This window comes from Pelophylax lessonae (assembly GCF_965119305.1).
Source record: "Pelophylax lessonae genome assembly, chromosome: 6".
Taxonomy (NCBI): domain Eukaryota; kingdom Metazoa; phylum Chordata; class Amphibia; order Anura; family Ranidae; genus Pelophylax; species Pelophylax lessonae.
The window spans coordinates 106,759,513-106,779,687 of NC_138773.1; the positions used below are offsets into that span (position 1 = coordinate 106,759,513).

Sequence of the window (20,175 nt, forward strand, 5' to 3'; positions counted from 1 at the left end):
ACCCTTTGAGGAGTCTCTGGTAAAGTGGACTGTCCTGCCTAAGGTGGACCTACCAGTCTCTAGGTTGAATAGGACTACCGTTGTTCCGGTGGAGGAATCTCCATCCTTTAAGGACTTGGGAGATAGGATGGCGCAGGCTGTGGCCCGCGATCTGTACTTCTGGCGGGGTCTGCACTGGGAACAGTGTTTGATTGCCATTACCACGCAGACTCTGCCTGATGGGCGGAGTTCAAACGGCGTGACTTGGTTAGGAGCAAGTCCCTTCTCCCCTGGGGGAGCTGTTGGACCAGCTGGCGCAGGGGCTTCAATTTGTTTGCGATGCCGCGCTGGACACGGCTACTTTACTGGGTCACCTGTCGGTTTCGGCGGTGGTTGTCCAGGGTATACTTGGCCGAAGTGTTGTTCTGTGGATCAAACTTCTAAGAAGGCCTTAATGGATCTCCCTTTTCAGGGAGATCGCCTGTTTGGCGCTGCCCTGGATGACATTATATAAGGGTCTCACGGGGGGAAGAGTGCTTTTCTTCCACAGGCTAACAAGGGAAAGGGTCTTCATCGCAGACGGGGTCCCTCCTTTTCGGCTCACAAACAGTTTCTTCGTCCCTCAGGGACAGTCGATGTGGCGATGTCCTTCAAGACTTCCTTGGGTGGTCCAAACCCACCCTGGTCTGGCGAACAAGAGATCATTTTTTTCCAGACCTGCGAACAAGGCCTACTCAGCCTGAAGGTGCGTCCTCACCTATATATGGGGTGGGGGGAAGTCTTTGCCGGTTCTTGGACCTGCAGCTGGCCCGGTTCCAAGGCAGCTGGGTTCAAGAGGTCATGTGGTCCAGTTGCAAGATCGAGTTTCGATCCGTTTTTTCCAGTAAGGTTTTCCCTTCCAATGTACGGCTGTCCCCGGATCGCTTACAGACTCTGGTTCGACAAGGCTTGGTATCAGTTTGCATAATGGTGGCTTCCCTACAACATTCCTGGCCTCCATAGACATCAAAGATGCCTACATTCACATCCCGTTTTGTGTTGCCGTGGGGAAAGATCTCTATTGGCTTGTGGCATTACCCCTTGGTCTCGTTTCTGCTCCTCGGGTCTTCACAAAGGTGTTTTCTCTGGTCCTGGCGCTGTTGCGGCAGCGGGGTGTATCAGTCCTGGGTTCCTGGCTGATCTGCTTCTCCGTGTGGAGTCCCCTACGGTGCTGACAATGAATTTGGGTCACCATAAGAAATCTGGAGGAGTTTGGGTGGGTTCTGAACCTTCAGAAGTAATCCCTGGTCCCTTTCATGGGACTGGACTATCTGGGCCTGACTTTGGACTCGTCCTCAGTCAGGGTGTTTATCCCTCAAGGGAAAAATCTCTTGGAACTTCAGACTGCGATTTAACTGTTACCGTGTAGCAGATGGTCGTCCCTTCGGAGCTGAATGCAAGTTCTGGGACTTATGGTGTCGTCTTTCGGATGGTCCCTTTTGCTCAATCCCTCTCGAGTATCCCCCAGAAGGCAATCCCTCTCAAATGGGACTAGAATCCAAACTCTCTGGACACTCGGATCCGGCTGAGCCAGGTGTCCAGGAAGTCTTGATCTGGAATCCTTCCTCCCCTTTTTTTATTGGGAAATTGTCACCGTGGATGCAAGCTTGTCTGGGTGGGGAGGAGTCCTTGGCAGGTTCTCTGCTTAGGGAGTATGGTCTTTGCTTTGTTCACTGGACCGGGCACCTGCAGATGTCCAGAGCGCATTCATTCGGACTATGCCACGACCGTGGCTTATGTCATTCACCTAGGGGGTGTCCTTGCAGTCTTGGAAGTGACAGGCATTGTTCGTTGGGCAGAGCGCCTTGTTCCAGCTCTCTCCGCTCTTCCCTTTCCAGATGTGGAAAATTGGCAGGCCGATTGCCTTAGTCGACAGGCCATGAATGCAGGGGAATGGCCCCTTCATCCGGGAATGTTCCAGCAGTTGTGTCTTCGTTCGGGAACTCCAGACGTGGATCTGTTGGCGTCGCATCTACGGAATAGTGCAGAGGTTTGTGGCCCGCTCCCGGGTCCCTCTGGCAGATGCACTGGGTGGCACCATGGGTTCTGTCGTAGGCAAGAACTTATGCGAAGTTCAACATGAACGACGCTGAGAAGTTTTAGCATGGTCACCTGCGCAAGGATGACGCCAGTATAGTCGTGTGTGAGGGATAACAGATGGGCCAGGGTCAGTATCAGCTGCTGTCTGCCTTTTCCTCCTTTCAAGTTGCTGCCAAGACTTCGTCGCCAGAGCGAGGCGGAAGGGATTCCGGTCATTCTCATGGCTCTGGACTGGCCTCGCCGAGCTTGGTACGCCGACATGGTCAGGCTACCCCGTAGGCGCTCCTTGGAGACTTCCTCTCAGGGAGGATTTATTGTCTCCAGGGCCAATCTTCAATCCTGCTTAACGGTCGCTGGCTTTGTCGGCTTTCTTCCAAAGGCCGTTGGCCGCCCGTTCCCTGGTTTGTAACTTCTTCCAGGGGGTGCGACTTTTGGTACTTCCGGTGCGACCTCTGACCACCTTGATTTGGTGCAGTCGGTTCTTCAAGAACCTCCTTTTGCAAGTATTCTGAGGTATCCCCTGCCTACCTTATTACAGAAGGTGGCCTTCTCTGTTGCTTTCACTCTGCGTGCAGGGCGTCGGCACTGGCGACATTGTCCTGTTGTTCTCACTATATGTTGGTTCATGGAGACAAGTGATACTTCGTCCAGATCCGCCCTTCCCTCAGAAGGTGGTTTCTAGTGTTCACTTGAACTTTGTATTACTGTCTCGGTGTCCTAAGCCCAAACATCCTAAGGAAGGTGCATTGCATACTCTGGATGTGGTTCGGGCACTCAAGGTGTACTTGGCGAATTCTGAGTCTCTTCCTGAGTCAGGTTCGCTCTCTGTACTCACGGATGGCCCAAGAACAGGGCTGCCTGCGTCTGCTGCGACTGTTTTCAGATGGATCGGATAGATGGTGGTGCAGGCTTATTCATTTAAGGGTCAGGTCCTACCTTTCCCTGTTTCGGCGCATTCTACTCAGGTGCCTAGTGCTTCCTGGGCTTTTCGCCGTACAGGCATCTGTGCTTCAGGTTGCAAGATGGCTACCTGGTCGTCTGTTCACACCTTTAACAATTTTTATAAGGTGGATGTGCTGGCATCTGCAGATGCCTCCTTTGGCCGCAAAGTTTTACTGGCTGCTGTCTATAGGGCTTTTGGCCTTCCTTGAGGGTGTTTATTGTTTATTTCAGGTGGGCCTCATCTTTTTGTTCTGATGAGTCATATGTTGGCTGTGTTTAGCCTTGGGGACTTGTTCTTTTCTGCTGTTCCCACCCCTCATTTTATGGCACTGCTTTGGGACGTCCCTACTGATATGGATCATAGGACTGCATCTGTCAATGAACGATAGAGAAAACTGGATTTTTGATTTACCATAAAATCCTTTTCTCTTAAGTTCATTGACGGACGCAGTACCCGCCCCTCTTTTTGGAGTTGGGTTGGTGTTACTTTTCTGATACTGCTTTGATACAAAACTGACATCCTATGCAGGAATAGAGAGGGTGTACTCTTTGGGACTGCTCATAGGCGTAGGCAGAACTTTATTTCTGCCTAGTTTCCTACTCCTGTAGGGGGCAGTATAACCCTACTGATATGGATCAGAGGACTACGTCCATCAATGAACAATAGAGAAAATAACTTTAATAGTGTTTCCTCCTCCAGTCCCCCCCTAAATACTTACCCGAGCCCGATCGCGATCCAATTGATGCATGTTTTGTTGCAGTGAAGCCGAGCCAAAAATCCATTTTTTTTTTTTTTTTTTTTTTTTACCTTAATGCAGAGAATGCATTAAGGAAAAAAAAATGTTTTTACCTTTCCAACCATTTTAAGTAATAACCTGCCAGTGTGAAGCGGCAGTCCTTTAACGCTCTGATTTATACTGACTTCACCGCAACTCCTCTCCACTTCGTCCAATCTGAGAACGCTTTGCATTCATGATGTGGCTTTGGCCCATAGTTGGTTTTTCTAGTTTTATGTGAAAGCTAAAACCTGGTTATTTTCTGTAGGTCACAAACTTGCTTCTGGAGTGCGGGTTTTGAAATATGACCTCACATTGGCTACCTCTGCGGATCTGGTTGTTTATAAACATATGATGCCTTTTTTAGCCTTTTTTGTATCGAAGGCCGGTGTTCCGTGAAAAAAACCATACCCGTGAGAAAACCATACCCTCGTCACTTCCGGTGCACCTACGGAGGGTATGGATCTCTCACAGTAGTGTGTGTAACGTTACACTTGCCGCCGTTACATTAAAACAGCTCCTCTGCATCATCAGTCATCTCCGCTCCTTCCCCTGTCACTTTCCTGATCTCGGCTAATAAATATAAAAGCGGATCACGGAGCCGAGATCGCCGTCACTTACATTTCATACACCCGCCGCCACTTTTATATTTATTATCCGAGATCAGGGAAGTGTCAGGGATAGGAGAGGAGATGCCCCATGTTGCCGCTGAACTGTTTTAATGTAATCGCCGCAAGTATAACATTACACACACTCCGTAATAATTTCATTCCCTCCGAGCATGCGTACTTGTGAACTTCTCTGCTGTGCAATGACGTATCCGGGGCTCTGAGCATGCGCACTGCTGCGCCGCTCAGCTGTTTCAGGCCGGAAGTGACGAGGGTATGGAATTCTAACGAGGTATGGTTTTTTAACGTTACACCGGCCATAGATGGTTTGAATCTTGGCCGGTTCTGCAGGAACCAGCCAAGGTTCGAGGCGTGTAAGGGCAGGCTAAATGTACACAAGTTGATCAATCAATTTGGATACAACCAGCTTACTGGATCTTGCTTACGATTACTACTAATGGCTGGTATAGCCGCTAGCGATAATCTGTCTTCTCCCTGCAGGGCTGGTTTCCTTCAGTATTTCTGTGATTTAGTCGCATGAGAGACACTAGTGGTCCTGGCAATGTGACTAGCCACCTTCTGCACATGGGTTGAAACATTTTATAGATTTTCCTTAGTGTGGCAGCTAAAGCGGATCTTTAGCTAATAACAACTTTATTAAAAAAATAATGTTCTTTAGCAAGGAACATGCATTCCACATTAATAATTATGCTACCAAAATTAGTGTTTACTGTAAATTGTCTCCAGCATTGCTCCTGTTGCTTTTTGCTAGAGGCTGCCTTTTCGCTGAAGCCCAGAGCCCCTATAGCAGTAAATCCTAAAGCGGAGCTAAATCTCCTAAAGCGGAGCTAAATCTATCGATTTAACAGTTTAAAAAACAGTCACATTCCTGGAATCCCAGGATTGCTAACTGTCACATGTCCTTTTGTCCACAACCAAATTGTCAAATCAGCAAATTGCTGGAGTTTTAACTGATCACATGTGCAGCACCATGGCACTTGCAGATCGAACAGAAGCGGCTTCTTTGGCTGTAACGGATAGGAGGGTTTAACCACTGCAGCTCCAGAAGGTTTTACCACCTTAATGACCAGGCCATTTTTTGCGATTCGGCACTGCGTTACTTTAACAATTGCGCGGTCGTGCGACGCTGTACCCAAATATAATTGATGTCCTTTTTTTTTTCCTCCCCAAATGGAGCTTTCTTTTGGTGGTATTTGATCACCTCTGCGTTTTTTACATTTTGCGCTATAAACAAAAAAAGCGCAAACATTTTGAAAAACAGTATTTTTTATTTTCTGCTATAAAACATTCCTAATAAAAAAATTTTAGAATCTAATTTTGTTTATCAGTTTAGTCCAATTTGTATTCTGCTACATATTTTTGGTAAAAAAAAAAATCCCAAAAAGCGTATTTTAATTGGTTTGCGCAAAAATTATAGCATTTTCAAACTATGGGATAAATTTTTGGACTTTTTATTTATTTTTTTTGTTTTTATTAGTAATGGCGGCAATCGGTAATTTTTAGCGGGACTGCGACATTGCGGCAGAAAAATCTGACACTAAGTGACACTTTTTGGGGACCAGTGACTTTAATACAGTAATCAGTGCTAAATAATATGCACTGTTACTGTATAAATGACATTGGCAGGAAAGGGGTTAATACAGGGGGGTGATCAAGGGGTAAGCTTGCTAACTGATAGGGGGGGGAGGGTTCTGTGACAGGCACACAGAGATCAATGATTCAGCTTAGCAGAAACACACACTGTGCCTGTGTGACTGAAGACTCGACTGCTTTGTTTACATAGGCAGGCGGCTCTCCTGTCAGTTTCCCCGAAGATCGTGGGAGGCCGGTGGCGATTGAGCCCGCGCCTCCGAGACCCCGTGCACATAATAACATACATGTATGTGATTATGCGCAGCCGAGCCGCCCTGCCGCAGTAAATCTGCGTGGGGCGGTCGGCAAGTGGTTAATTACGCTTTATGGCTGTCAGCAGATTGATCTCTACAAACTCAGCAATGCCTAAAAATGGAGAGAAACTGAGCATGTGCAGAGCAGAGTGAAACAGTTTATTGCTGAATCTTAAAAAGTAGCAGATCACTTATTTTTAATGTAAACACAGTTATACCTGCAAAAGGGGCCAGCCTGAAGTCATCTAGCAGGACCTCATTTTCTGACTGAAGTTCCACTTTAAGGTGGAAATCAATCAATCAATCAATCAATCAATCAATCGATTTTAGAGTGGAAAATAAGGAAAGAATTACTCACCTATGCTGCAACAGTCAGACTCCTGTGAGGTCCCTTGATGGTGCCAGCATCTTTTCCGTGGCTTATTCTGGGCACCAGTCTTTGGCTATTTTGATTGGCCAGCGTGGGATGATGTCGCTCCCACCCATGCGCAGGAGTCATTCATCTCAGCACACTGGCACTGTGCCTGAAATGGAATAGAGCTGCACATGCTCAGCTCCATGTACATTGTGCAGAGGATTGTGAACAGGCAGGTGAGTTTATTTTATTGCAAAAGACACATTGTATGCGTCTTCTGCAATCAAGAGCCTGTCTGCTCACATTTTTTTATATTTTGTGTTTAGTTGTACTTTAACTTTTTCCCAAACAGTTACATTCAAGGAATGCTGTGAAATAACTGTTGGTTGTTCTTTCAACTGGCCTGTTAAGCCATCAAATGTCTGGTGTCATTACTGATCACATTTGCAGCATCATGGAAACTGCAGATCAAACGAGGGCTACGATGACAGCCTCTCATGACTATAAAGGATAGGGAAGTTTAGTGGTATTAAACCAAACCATAAAAATGTATTATAATGCAGCTTACCATTCCTTAAAGTGATACTAAAATCTAATTTTTATTCTATTAAAATGTTATACTTGCCTCCTCTGTGCAGTTGGTTTTGCTTAGAGCAGCCCTGATCCTCCTCTTCTCAGGTCCCTCTTCGTCACTCCTGACCCCTCCCTCCAGCTTTGCTATGGAGGCACCCGAGCTAAGCTGCAGCTCTGTGTATCCGGTTCGGCCCCGCACCCTCTCTCTTGTTTTTTTGACAGCAACGGGAGCCAATGGCACCTCTGCCAATGAGGAGGAGAGTCCTTGGCAGCCAAGGCATTAGTGGACGTCGCTGGATAGAGAGGGGGCTCAGGTAAGTATTCGGGGGCTGTTGCACACAGAGGGCTTTTTCTCTTAAAGCATAGAATGCATTAAGATTAAAAAAACCTGACTTTACAACCACTTTCCATATTATGACTGCATGCTTTCTTTATTTATTTTTTTTTTTTTTTTTTATATGGTCTTAGTCAAGCCCATCTAAATCTTCTAATGCTACAAATACTACCGTCTCCCCTGATTGACAGTGCGGCTGTCCAGAGGTGTCTCTGTTGCTCCTCCAGCAGTGTTAAAATACCCTAAGGGGCTGTTCACACTAAAATGCAGTGCGGGACAGCCGTGTTTCCGTGCGGCTCCCCGCACTGCATTCCAATCGCACTGCCCTTGCGATCTGCTGAGGGGGTCGGTGCCAAACGACACCCCAAACACGTTGTTTGTGCCCGCACCAGATTGCATGATACAAAAGGATTTCTTGATGCACTTACTGCTAGTGGCTATAGCATTCCATATGAGTGGATGGCGTTGGAGGATTGAGCCATTGATCTTTGGATATTCTATTGATATCAAGTCCATCTATTTTTTAGAAGCCTGAATGACCCAAAAGGTGTATACTATATTGGGTCCACTACATCTGGTAAGCCTTCATTACAGTTGCCCTGTTGGTAATGGTCATGCACCTGAATTCACAAGAGAAGACTTATCAGCACCTTTGCACCTCTATGGTGGAATCTGTGGACTTTTTTCTATGATCAGCGTCTTGCATTAACAGCATCAGCTACTTTATCACCCATTCACTTACATATATTTTTCATATATATATGCTTTTTATGATTTTGTGGTCCATATATAATTTTGCACTTTATTGCTTAGTACTGCAGTAATTTTGTGGTCCATATACAACTTTGCACTTTTAAGTATTGAAGTACTTAGATACTTTATAAGTTGCACATTTTAGCACTGTTATTATGTGATTTTGCCCATAGTTTATGCACTTTATTTTTGGCTAGCATATCTTTATATGCATAAGCACTATTGCACTTTCTAACACAATCCAACAGCGCTGCAAATTTTTGCTTTCTTATTGTTTTCACAAACTGTCATTTGTTGTTGCTGGCTGCTGTATATTTAAGGTTGGCGTTGTATATATTACAAACAAAAGTACCATGTGATGGGGTTGCAGTGCATTTCAGAAAGTAGTGCATGCACTACTTTTAGTGTGGTATGTTGCGATTTTCAGCCTATTCAAAATGAATAGGGCCTGAAATCACACTGCACACAACAGCATGTGAATTACACCGGAAGTTTCTAGTACAAATGGGTCCTAAGACAGGAAGTGAGTTGCTGGCCGGTGTTCCGTGAAAAAACCATACCCGTGAGGAAACCATACCCTCGCCACTTCCGGTGCACCTACGTCAGCACCTACGTCATTGAACAGCTGAGGGGCTGACAAGTGCGCATGCTCGGAGGGTATGGATTTATCACGGAAGTGTGTGCAACGTTACATTTGCGGCGGTTACATTAAAACGGCTCCTCTGCAATATAACTCATCTCCGCTCCTATCCCTGTCACTTCCCTGATCTCGGCTAATAAATATAAAAGCGGCGGCGGGTGTATGAAATGTAAATGACGGAGATCTCGGCTCCGTGATCCGCTTTTATATTTATTAGCCGAGATCAGGGAAAAGAGCGGGTTTGGAGCGGAGATGACTCATGTTGCAGCCGAGCTGTTTTCATGTAACCGCCGCAAGTATAACGTTACACACACTACCGTGATAAATTCATACCCTCAGAGCAATGCGCACTTGTCAGCCCCTCAGCTGTTCAATGACGTCTCCGGGGCTGTGAGCATGCACACTGCTACGCTGCTCAGCTGTTCCTGACAGGAAGTGACGAGGGTATGGATTTCTCACGGGGTCTGGTTTTCTAACGTTACACCGGATCACCAGGTGAAAATAGAGGAAAACAAATGTAGCCACCACATTTAGGATGGGTAAGCTGCAATAGATCCAGTTTTTACTTTGGGGTTTAATACCACTTTAAAGTCCAGTGGGGTAAACAGTTGAAATGAGTAAACCCTCTAGTTGTTGTCTAGTATAGAAGTCTGCTTTCCGCAATAAGTAGAACATTATACAAAACCTTCCTTCTTTTTTTTTTTTTTCATTTTGGATAGAGTAAGAGAGGGTTAGAACACCTGTGAGGTTTATTTTTGCCATCTGTGTCCCATTGGGGGAGATTTACCTTCACTTCCTGTCACATAGCCAAAACAGGAAGTGAGGAAATTCCTGCAAATTAAAGGATTATCTGGGGGGGGGGGTCCCCCAAGTCAACAGAATTAGTATCCTCATTGGAAGACTTCTCTTACTTTTCTGGGGACAACCCAAATTTTGCATTTTTTACTTTCAATGATAGTGGTAAGCAAGACAAATAGAGAGGGTGAATCTCTCTAACGGGGATAGAGACTGCAATAAAAACTGACAGGGGTTCTAATCCCTCTGCAAAAAAAAAAAAAAAGCTTTACCTTTTTAGTTATAGTTTATCGTCTCCGTATAGAGTATATGAAAAAAGAAAATCTCTCTACTCCAGTGTTATGTTAAATATCCAGGCCATCCTTTTCTTTTAGGATAGGGAATATTAGGGAAAGCTGTCCTTGTGTCCTTGTCTGTCACAGCTGTCATCACTAGCCCCTTCACTCTGCCATTCCTTGTTAACACTCGGCACTATGGCTGTCTGGCTTCAGTTTCAGATTGTAGATATCCTGCTCACATTACAGCACATGCTATAGTGTCTCATTTACATGCTGTATTCAGATATAAATACATGTGCAAGCAGCTTGCCTTGTTTGAGAATCAGTTTTAGAATAACTAATAAACCTGACATCCTCCAAGACTTTACCTGCATTGTTTATCCATTCATACTATTTCAAATTTTTCTCATTTTCACCTGTAGCCAACTGTACCCCCCAGGGCCATTGACTTACAGGTACATCCTACATTTATAGTGCTATTTTTTGGGAACGACATACAGCTTTTCTAGTTGGCTGTCATCACTACGGTGTACGGAAACCATGGCTTCCATGGAGCACTAATACTAAGGCCCCTTTCACACATGGGAGTCTGTTGGCGGACTCCGTTTTTCTCAGCGAGAGATGGATCCACCGATCCTCCACTGAGCAGGCGGATGGCAGCTCTGTCTCCGTGCTGTGTGCGGACACAGAGCTGTCAGGTCCCCGCTGTTCTCTATGGGGGAATCGGATGAGAACGGACCACTTGTCTGTTCTCATCCGATCCGCTGGACGGATGGAAAATAGGGTTTCTCTGTCGCTCATTGACAGACGCAGTCCTCTTGATTAATATCAAATCGGGGTTATACTGCCCTCTACAGGAGTAGGACACTAGGCAGAAGGAAAACGTTCTGGTCACACCTTAGGGGCAGTCCCAGAGGGTATATCCTCTCTCTCCCTGCTACAGGATGTCAGTTTTTTTCTGTCTAGTTAGGCGGGCGCTTAGTGCTTCCTGGGCCTTCCGCCATCAGGCGTCAGTGGTCCAGGTTTGCAAGGCGGCTACCTGGTTGTCGGTTCATACCTTTTACAAAATTTTATAAAGTTGATGTGATGGCATCGGCGGATGCCTCTTTTGGCCGCAAGGTTCTGCAGGCCGCAATTTGAGGAGACCGTTGGTCTACCTCGAGGGTTTTTTTCTGTTGGATTTTCAGTTGAGTCTCATCCTTTGGTTTGATGAGCCTTTAAGACTTCTAGTCGGCACCGGTTGGGCCTTCTGGATTTAAATTTTGATTTCTGTTATCCCACCCCTCATTTGTGGCACTGCTTTGGGATGTCCCGATTTGATATTAATCAAGAGGACTGCGTCTGTCAATGAGCGACAGAGAAAAATGGATTTTTGTAAGATCTTACCGTAAAATCCTTTTCTCTTAAGCTCATTGACAGACGCAGTACCCGCCCCTCTACTTTTGAGTTGGGTTGGGTTAAATTCTCTGACACTGCTTTGTGACATAACTGACATCCTGTAGCAGGGAGAGAGAGGATATACCCTCTGGGACTGCCCCTAAGGTGTGGCCAGAACATTTTCCTTCTGCCTAGTGTCCTACTCCTGTAGAGGGCAGTATAACCCCGATTTGATATTAATCAAGAGGACTGCGTCTGTCAATGAGCTTAAGAGAAAAGGATTTTACGGTAAGATCTTACAAAAATCAATTTTTCCATCCGTCCAGATTTGACGGCCCGGATCGGATGTCAGTGGACATGTCTCCGATGCCCCATAGAGATGCATGGGGCATCCGTTCAGATCCGCCTGTCAGTTTTTCAGGCGGATCTGAACGGTCCGCCTCTGTGAAAAGGGCCTAACAGTCCTTTAAACCTACCTCGCCATAATCGATCTGGTTATGCTTTCAAATCTCCGTGAGATATTCCCTAATCCAGACACCCCTACATGAAAGCACATCCAAAACCTAGGCCTCTACATAAGCACTCACACAGCTTGATTACAGACATGCCCTCAGTCTGCTCATTGGACAGAAAATGAGCATGTGCACACGAAAGATCACTTTTTCTGCTCTCTGCTCCTGTCAGCATGTGTAGTGTAAGCACATGTGCAAGCCGCAGAGCCTGATTGGCTGCCAGTGATCACCTTCCCTGTACCAATCTTATGGCACTTTTCCACTGCTGGTACCGCATGGTACGGGGTTGGAACAGTTCGGTACGGTACGGTATGGTTTGCTTTTCCACTAAAGTAGTACTAAAGTTACGTGGGTGGGATAACAACAAGGTGGGTGGGATTCTCTGACCAATCAGTGGCTAGTAGTGACTGCATGCAAAGGATTGTGGGATATGGTACCTCTTGGAACCACAATCGAGGTGGTACTGTTTTTGAGAGCCGTACCGTTCGGTTCCATGCAGTGGAAAAGCACCACCGTACCGAACCGTTCCTACACCATACCATGCGGTTCCATGCAGTGGAAAAGCGCCATTAGTACTGCTGGTTTCAGGAGGCTGATACCAAGAAGTTCAAGTTCTTCGACTAGTTGCATTAAAAAAAATAATAATAATTTTAATGCTACACTGATTACAATGACTACATTCTGTAACTGCATTGATTTTAATATCTCCCCGAACTTCAAATTTAATACTGCACGTGGAATTGGTTGCTTCAGTGTAAGATTCTGATACAACACAGTGCATCCGGAAAGTATTCACAGCACTTCACCTTTTCCACATTTTTTGTTATGTTACTGCCTTATTTCAAAATGCAATAAATTCAATAATACAACAAGTTCAAACTTAACAATACCCCATAATGACAACGGGAAAGAAGTTTGTTTGAATCTTATTTATTTAAATATAGAATCTTATTTATTTATATTTATATAATCTTATTTTAAAAATAAAAATTATTATTAAAAATAAAAAACACAAACACTTGTACAGAAGTATTCACAGCCTTTGCCATGCCACTCAAAATTAAGCTTATGTGCATCTTGTTTCCACTGATATTCCTTGAGATGTTTCTACAACTTGATTAGAGTCCACCTTTGGTAAATTGAGTTGATTGGACATTATTTGGAAAGGAACACACCTGTCTGTATAAGGCCCCACAGTTAACAGTGCGTGTCAGAGCACAAACAAAGCAATGAAGTTCAAGGAATTGTCTGTAGACCTCCAAGACAGGATTGTATTGAGACACAGATCTGGGGAAGGGTACAGAAAAATGTCTGCAGCATTGAAGGTCCCAATGACCACAGTGGTCTCCGTCATCCGTAAATGGAAGAAGTTTGGAACCACCAGGACTCTTCCTAGAACGGGCTGCCCGGCCAGACTGAGCGATTGGGGGAAAAGAGCCTTATGCTGGCCATACACGAACAGAATTTTGGCCGTTTGCAGATTGAAAGATTATTCATAGTTCGAAAGCGAATTGTCCACTAACTGATAGAATAAACTTGTTTATATGATCGTTTCCATGTTCCTAGTGATCGTTAAATAACAATAAAAACATATAAGACAGAATATTCTTTTCATTTCTATTATAACATACATGTATACACTTTAGTTGAAACAGTAAAAGTTTTCACTTCAGGTCCATCGACATTAGCCAGGCCCATGGTCGAAATCGCCGGTAAGGTTGGGTTCACTAACTGCACGAATGTCGCATGATCTTTCCGAAAACTACCAGTTTCAGCCGAAATTCTGTCTGTGTATGGCCAGCATAAGTCAGGAAGTTGACCAAGAACCCGATAGTCACTCTGACAGAGCTCAATCGTTTCTCTGTGGAGAGAGGAGAACCTTCCAGAAGAACAACCATCTCTGCAGCACTCCACCAATCTGTTCGGTAGATTGGCCAGATGGAAGCCACTCCTCAGTAAAAGGCACATGACTGCCCATCTGGAGTTTGCCAAAAGGCACCTAAAGGACTCTCAGACCACGAGAAACAAAATTCTCTGGTCGGACGAAACAAAAATGTAACTCTTTGGCCTGAATGGCAAGCATCATATCTGGAGGAAACCAGGCACCGCTTATCACCTGGCCAATATCATCCCTACAGTGAAGCATGGTGGTCGCAGCATCATGCTGTGGGCTACCGGACAACTCTGTTAATGTCTTTGAGTATCCCAGCCAGAGCCCAGACTTGAACCCGATTAAACATCTCTGGAGAGATCTGAAAATGGATGTGCACTGATGCTCCCCATCCAACTGGATGGAGCTTGAGAGGTTGTGCAGAGAAGAATGAGAGAAACTGCCCAAATATAGGTGTGCCAAGCTTGTGGCATCATACACAAAAAGACGAGGATGTAAAAGTTGCCATAGGGGCTTCACCGAAGTATTGAGGAAAGGCTGTAAATATTTGGATACATGGTTTTTGTTTGTTTTGTTTTTTTCAATAAATTTGCAAAGATTTCAAACAAACTTCTTCCACATTGTCATTATGGGATATTGTTTGTAGAATTTTGAGGAAAATGATGAATTTAATCCATTTTGAAATAGGGCTGTAACATAACGTGGAAAAAAATGAAGCGCTGTGAATACTTTCCAGATGCACTGTACATGACTAAGAGTAGATTTAAACATACTTATACTCCTAAAGCTCGATCTGCATTCGAATTGTGCTTCAGAGACTACTGACCAAAGATGAGAAAGCAATGTGATGCCTCCTCGCCGCCTGTTTTAACCCAGTTTTTGCTGTCAAACATGCAGAGGAGGGGGGGGTTCACGGCATTTGCAGCGCTTCCCCATTTGCTAGAGTGTGTAGCGTTCGGCAGACGTCATCACTACGTGGCAGGGTAAACTTTGCCACACTGCGAAGCGTTACAATCGCAGCATGTAAACACCCCTATCCGCTGTCTATTGCAGCCTAAGGAGGGGGCGGTTGGCGGGCAGCAAAAATGAGGCTCAAGCGTGCATTTTTGCTGTCCCCCCAACCCCACGTCTAAATGAAACCGAATGGATGCGAGAGTGCTTTTGACATTTTCTTCTTCCGAGATCAGCGCCACTTACGTGGAGATTTTGAACTAGTTGGATAATGTCTAGATGCAATAACCTGTCTCCCCAACCACCAGAGGTGCTTGTTTATCCCCCTGTAGGTATTAAAAAAAAAAAAAAAAAAAAAAAAACCTAGCTTCATAGTCGAGAGCATGGCTTGAGAGTTTTAGGATGTTTATAGCCACCCTTAAGTCTTAATGGAAGATCTAATTATTAATCACTGTACTGCTACAGTTTTCCGTTTTTCTCTATACTTGTGCTTTCACATTGTGATTAGACTTTCCTGATAAGTGTTTTCTGTTGCAGGAGTGGCCTGGAACAAGAAGACATGAGAACATTGTACAAATACCTCACTACATCGCTCTTCCCCAGATACATCGAGCCAGAGGTAAGAACAAACAAGGACCTAGCAGGTCTTAAAGTAAACCTTAAAAGCAAAGTTCACCTTTTCAGTAAGAAATAAGTGGACATATTTTTTGCATGTAAAAAAATGTGGATTTAGTATTTTTTTGCACTATGCAATATCGGTCTCCTGAACACCCTCCAGCTCCAGCTTTCTGTCTGTAGCGCTGTCCAAGCTAGAAAGCTGGAGGAAAATTCAATGAGCTATGAGTAATGCTGGTCATGCATCTGTAGTCCATTAATACCCACAACCTGCCCGCTGCAGTGGAAAATGGGGCTTGTAGTTTATTCATTCACAGATCACTGTGAATGAATGATGCCTCTGTGTGGCCGGAGCCCCACACGGCTACACTGATATTAAACATGACAGCAGGTGTTGGGAAAAGGATCCTGCACCCACTGTCACAAAGAGGGGGAGCTCTGAGAGTGAGGGTATTCGGTCCTTAGCAATATGTTACATTTTACACCCTAAATACGGGTGCTAAAGGCTCCGTTTAATATATTCTTAGTTGATAGGTTAGTAAAAGTGTGCAGATCAGGATATCTGCATATTTATTAAACACTAATCCCCATATAATTTCCCCATGGGATACAGCTTGTGCTGGAGGTGCACTGCTTTCTTACGGTTTCATAAGCATAAAAATGCATTTTGTGGGTGACCATAATATACATTTTTATGCACCAAATGGTTCAAAAACATTCCTTTCTGCCTATAATGTAACTGTGCTATTTCTACATTTTGGGGCTAGGCAAATGTGTAATATTTTAGTCCTGTTTACCCATTTAATACTTTAGCGCTACAAGTGATGTTATACATGGTTTATTCAATTCTGTGTTTTTATGCACAGATGTCAGATTGATTTGTTGTTGTATTACATTTTTTTTTTTTTTTGCAACATTTGTCTGCTTTGAATGAATATTCTTTTATATTTTTAGCTAGCTGGAAGAGATTCTCCCATACGTCCTGAAATGCCTGGAAATCTACAGCACTATGGAAGGTAAAGCAGTTTTGTATACAATAGTTTAGATGCATAATCTAGATCTGGTGTCCAAATACTGTAAAAGTGAACTCCAGGCAAACGGCTAAATACACAGATGAAAAACACATTTGAGAGCTGTTTTACAACCTAAGTGTGTTTTGTATTTATGCTCATTCAGTTTTGAATTTACACGGCTTTGCTACAAAGCGCATCCCTGTCTGGCAATGCAGAAGACCTGATTTTTCTATACTGCAGTTTTGTCACATTTAGGGGACTTTCCTTTCACTAAGCCTGTGATTGGACAATAAATTGAGAAATGCATACCGATGAGCTCATCCCTCTGCGATTAGGGCAGGCCATAAACGGTGCAAATTTCTTTTCTGCAACCATGGGCTGCAGGAAATAAATTTGCAAGATTTCCCCATCAACACAGCCAGTGCTTACAGGGGAATCCCTCATACCGAGACATTGTGTTCACCCGGCGGGGATGGTGATTTCTCATAGCAGCTATAGTAGCTGCTAGCAATAATCGCAAGTAACATCTGGCAGGCTGGTTGTAGCCAAGTTGATCCATAGATTACCTTGGTACATTTAGCTTGCCAATACACTGTTTGAATCTCGGACAGGTCCTGTTAAACCAGATTTTAAAAGTCTATGGCTGACCTGAGATCGCTCCTGCTTATCAGCATCTTCCTCATTAGCACATAAGCCTTGCAGCACAGCTGATTGGCATATTGTGCTGGGTCTCCCTCTCCTAGTCTGGGCTCCGCTCAAAGCCTATCAATTTAGATAAAATGGTAATATGATTGTTATTATTTTATTCATGTGGATGCTAATCAGAGATAAAATGTGGGAATCCAAAAAAAACAAACCTACATACTCGCCTAGACTCCTGAAGTTTAGATATGATGCTGCAACTGTCGCCTGCTGGCTCTACACCAAGAACTGAGCGATCAGACTGCTGATCGCTCAGTTCTTGGGTCCCCTCTGAGCAGAGAGTAGTGATGGGCAGTCACTGCTCTGTGTTCTGCCCCCTCCAACACTCGCTGCAAGGCAAGTCATTGGACGGAGCGGGAGCCGCTGTCTAAGGCTATCAGCAGCGTTCTGAGAGGCTGAGCCAACTGCCAGTCAGGTATATGGGCAGATCCCAACATTGTTGGATCACTGTAGAGCCTGGACAGGCTCTATAAAGTCCTTTTAGCCTGCTGTCTGCTGAATCTGGGTCACAGGAGTGCAGAACTAAGTGCACTCATGTGATCCATGGGGAAGTATGGCCAGAAGAGCTTTGGCCATACTTCTTCTTTAAATGATAAGGGTTCCACTATTATTTCCAAAGAAGCCAGAAAATGTAGGGCCCTCTCCCTGTTTATACATACGTGGGTTCTTTTCATTAGGGTAAGGTGCTGTCACTTACTTTTTCTTTTTTTGGCGAGGAGCTGTATCCGGCACCCCTCCCTCATTTTCTACATTTTTAAAGGTGATGTTCCTATACAAGTTCTCCAGCATGTAAAGGGAAACTAAAGAAAGATATGTAGCATTATTTTTTGTTTCCTAATCAACCCTGTCCCATAAAAAAAAAAATTATAAAAGGGAATTGAAAGTTTCTGAGGTTTCCAGCAGTCACTTAAAGCCCTCCACGCTATATGAAATCACTGCAACTCGTACACATGAAATAGCAAAGCTCCATATACAATGCTTTCCCATTAATGCCAATAATAATCTGTTATCAACCTCAAATCATAAATGTATATATTCACACACACATATTTAGACTTGTGTGATGATAGTGATGTGCCAGAGGAATGCTGGTCACCATATTGCAAGCATAGTAGAGGCATATCACTTCTTATGACAAGCACAACACAGGCCATTACACCTCATTGCAAACACAACATTGATAAATCACACTTGTTTACAAGCATAACACTGGGACATAACACCATACCAGTGCTGGACTGGGGATAAAAATCAGCCCCGGTTCAAGTTTTATACCAATTAACAGGACTTGCCCCAGGACTTACATCAGCAAAGAGATTGCACTCTCAGGACTTGCCCCAGCATCCAGGACTAAGTTACTGTGGCATTTAGATTGCACTCACAGGACTTGCCTGAGGACATCAAACAGCCTCCTACGTGCACCATGCAGAAGGAAAAAGATGCCGGATATGAGATTTCTGGCAGCATCACATTGCCCTAGACGCTCACACTCTTACCGACGCATCTGCATCCCACCACTACCAAATTCTTAAAGGCGTCATCCCACAGCGGCCCCAGGGTAGTCTGGCCCTGCACCATATTACAAACAGGAATCTTTACTGGTGTCACTACATTTTGTAAAAAATTTTTTATAGCTAACAAATACTTTGGTTGTGACGATGAACTCAGGCTGCCTGAGTTTAATGGGGACTGCACGTGATGTATTGGGGTGCCAAGGTGTAATGGGGACTGCAGTTTGGGCTGTCTGTGTAATGGCTACAGTTTGTGTGTGATCTATTTGGCTACATGTGATGTATTATATTGTCTGTGTGTGATAATGTGATGTTTTTGAGCTGTGTACATGTGAAGGAAACTGTGTGTTGGCATTGGGCTGGCTGTGTTTGATCATTTTGCTGTTGATGTGTGATGGGGGCTGCTTGTGTTTGTGATGGTTTTGGGCTGTCTGTGTATGGTGGGACTAACTGTGTTTGTCATTGAATGACCGTAATAACCACTGATGAGTAGATGGCATCATGTAACTGGTCATCTGTGACCTTTCATTCTCACACAATATGTAATCCTGGATACATATAAATCATCTACTCAAAAGCTTCACTTAGTTACTTACGGTCTTTGTAGTAATACCACTGTCAAGAATGTCCACTTCACACACTCCCACAGTCCCTATGCCAACTGCAGTCTCCGCCAGGTGGGTAAGGTGTCAAACTTTAGGTGTAGCCGTATTAGCCGCTTTGCTCGGTCCCTCATTAGTCCCTCTGCAATCTCCAAGCAAGGTAAGATGTGACTGCACTCTCCACTCACTTCTTCCCCCTCCCATCCATGTCTCTTCTACCCCCCTTCCGTTCTCTGTTCCCCTCTCTTCCATGTCTTTCCCCCCTTCCATCCATCCATCCATCCATCCATCCATCCATCCATCCATGTATCTCATTTTTTATCAATATATCTCTCCCCCTTTCATGTCTCTCCTACCTTTTATTCATATCCCCCCCCCTCCATCCATTTCTCTCCCCCTTTTGTCTCCCTTCCATCCATATCCTCCCCCCCCCCCCCCCCCTGTCTCTCTTCCATCCATGTCCTCCTTCCATCTATTTTTCCTTCCTCAATTCCATCCACATCTCTCCCCCTTGCCTACCTCCCCCCTTTCATCCATATTTCTCCCCCTTTGCCAACCTCCCCCTTTTCAAGCAGTAGTCTTGTGTGATCCCCAATATTATGTCATCAGTAAATATTATGTATACAAAAGCAGCAGTTTTGTGTGATCCCCAATATTATATATCAGCAGTAAATATTATATATATAAAAGCAGCAGTCTTTTGTATGTATTATATTTACTGGTGATATATTGGGGACACTGGTCTGGTCCCCATCTCTTCTCAGCTTTTTGTGGGACAGACACAGAGGCTCCTCTGCTCTGTGGGTGGAAGGAGGAAATGATGTCACGTTGAGGTGCACTGCACACAGCCCGTCATTGACTGGAAGAGCCTGGCACCTTTCCTGACATATTAGTGGCAGCCAGGCCACAACTTCATCCTATTCACGATCTGGATTAGTGGCGAACGTCAACCAATCTGGGTCGCACTCTCACGCAGTCCGCA

General features: G+C 44.7%; 1 protein-coding gene across 1 annotated transcript in view; it reads left to right on the forward strand.

Annotated features, from left to right (window-relative positions):
- CCZ1 (CCZ1 homolog, vacuolar protein trafficking and biogenesis associated) overlaps positions 1–20,175 on the forward strand; it is a 110,115-nt gene that overhangs the window by 46,290 nt on the left and 43,650 nt on the right. The window contains exons 9-10 of the mRNA XM_082262086.1: positions 15,288–15,369; positions 16,320–16,381. Coding sequence (XP_082118212.1) covers positions 15,288–15,369; positions 16,320–16,381 — 144 coding nt within the window. The remainder of the gene's footprint in view (positions 1–15,287; positions 15,370–16,319; positions 16,382–20,175) is intronic.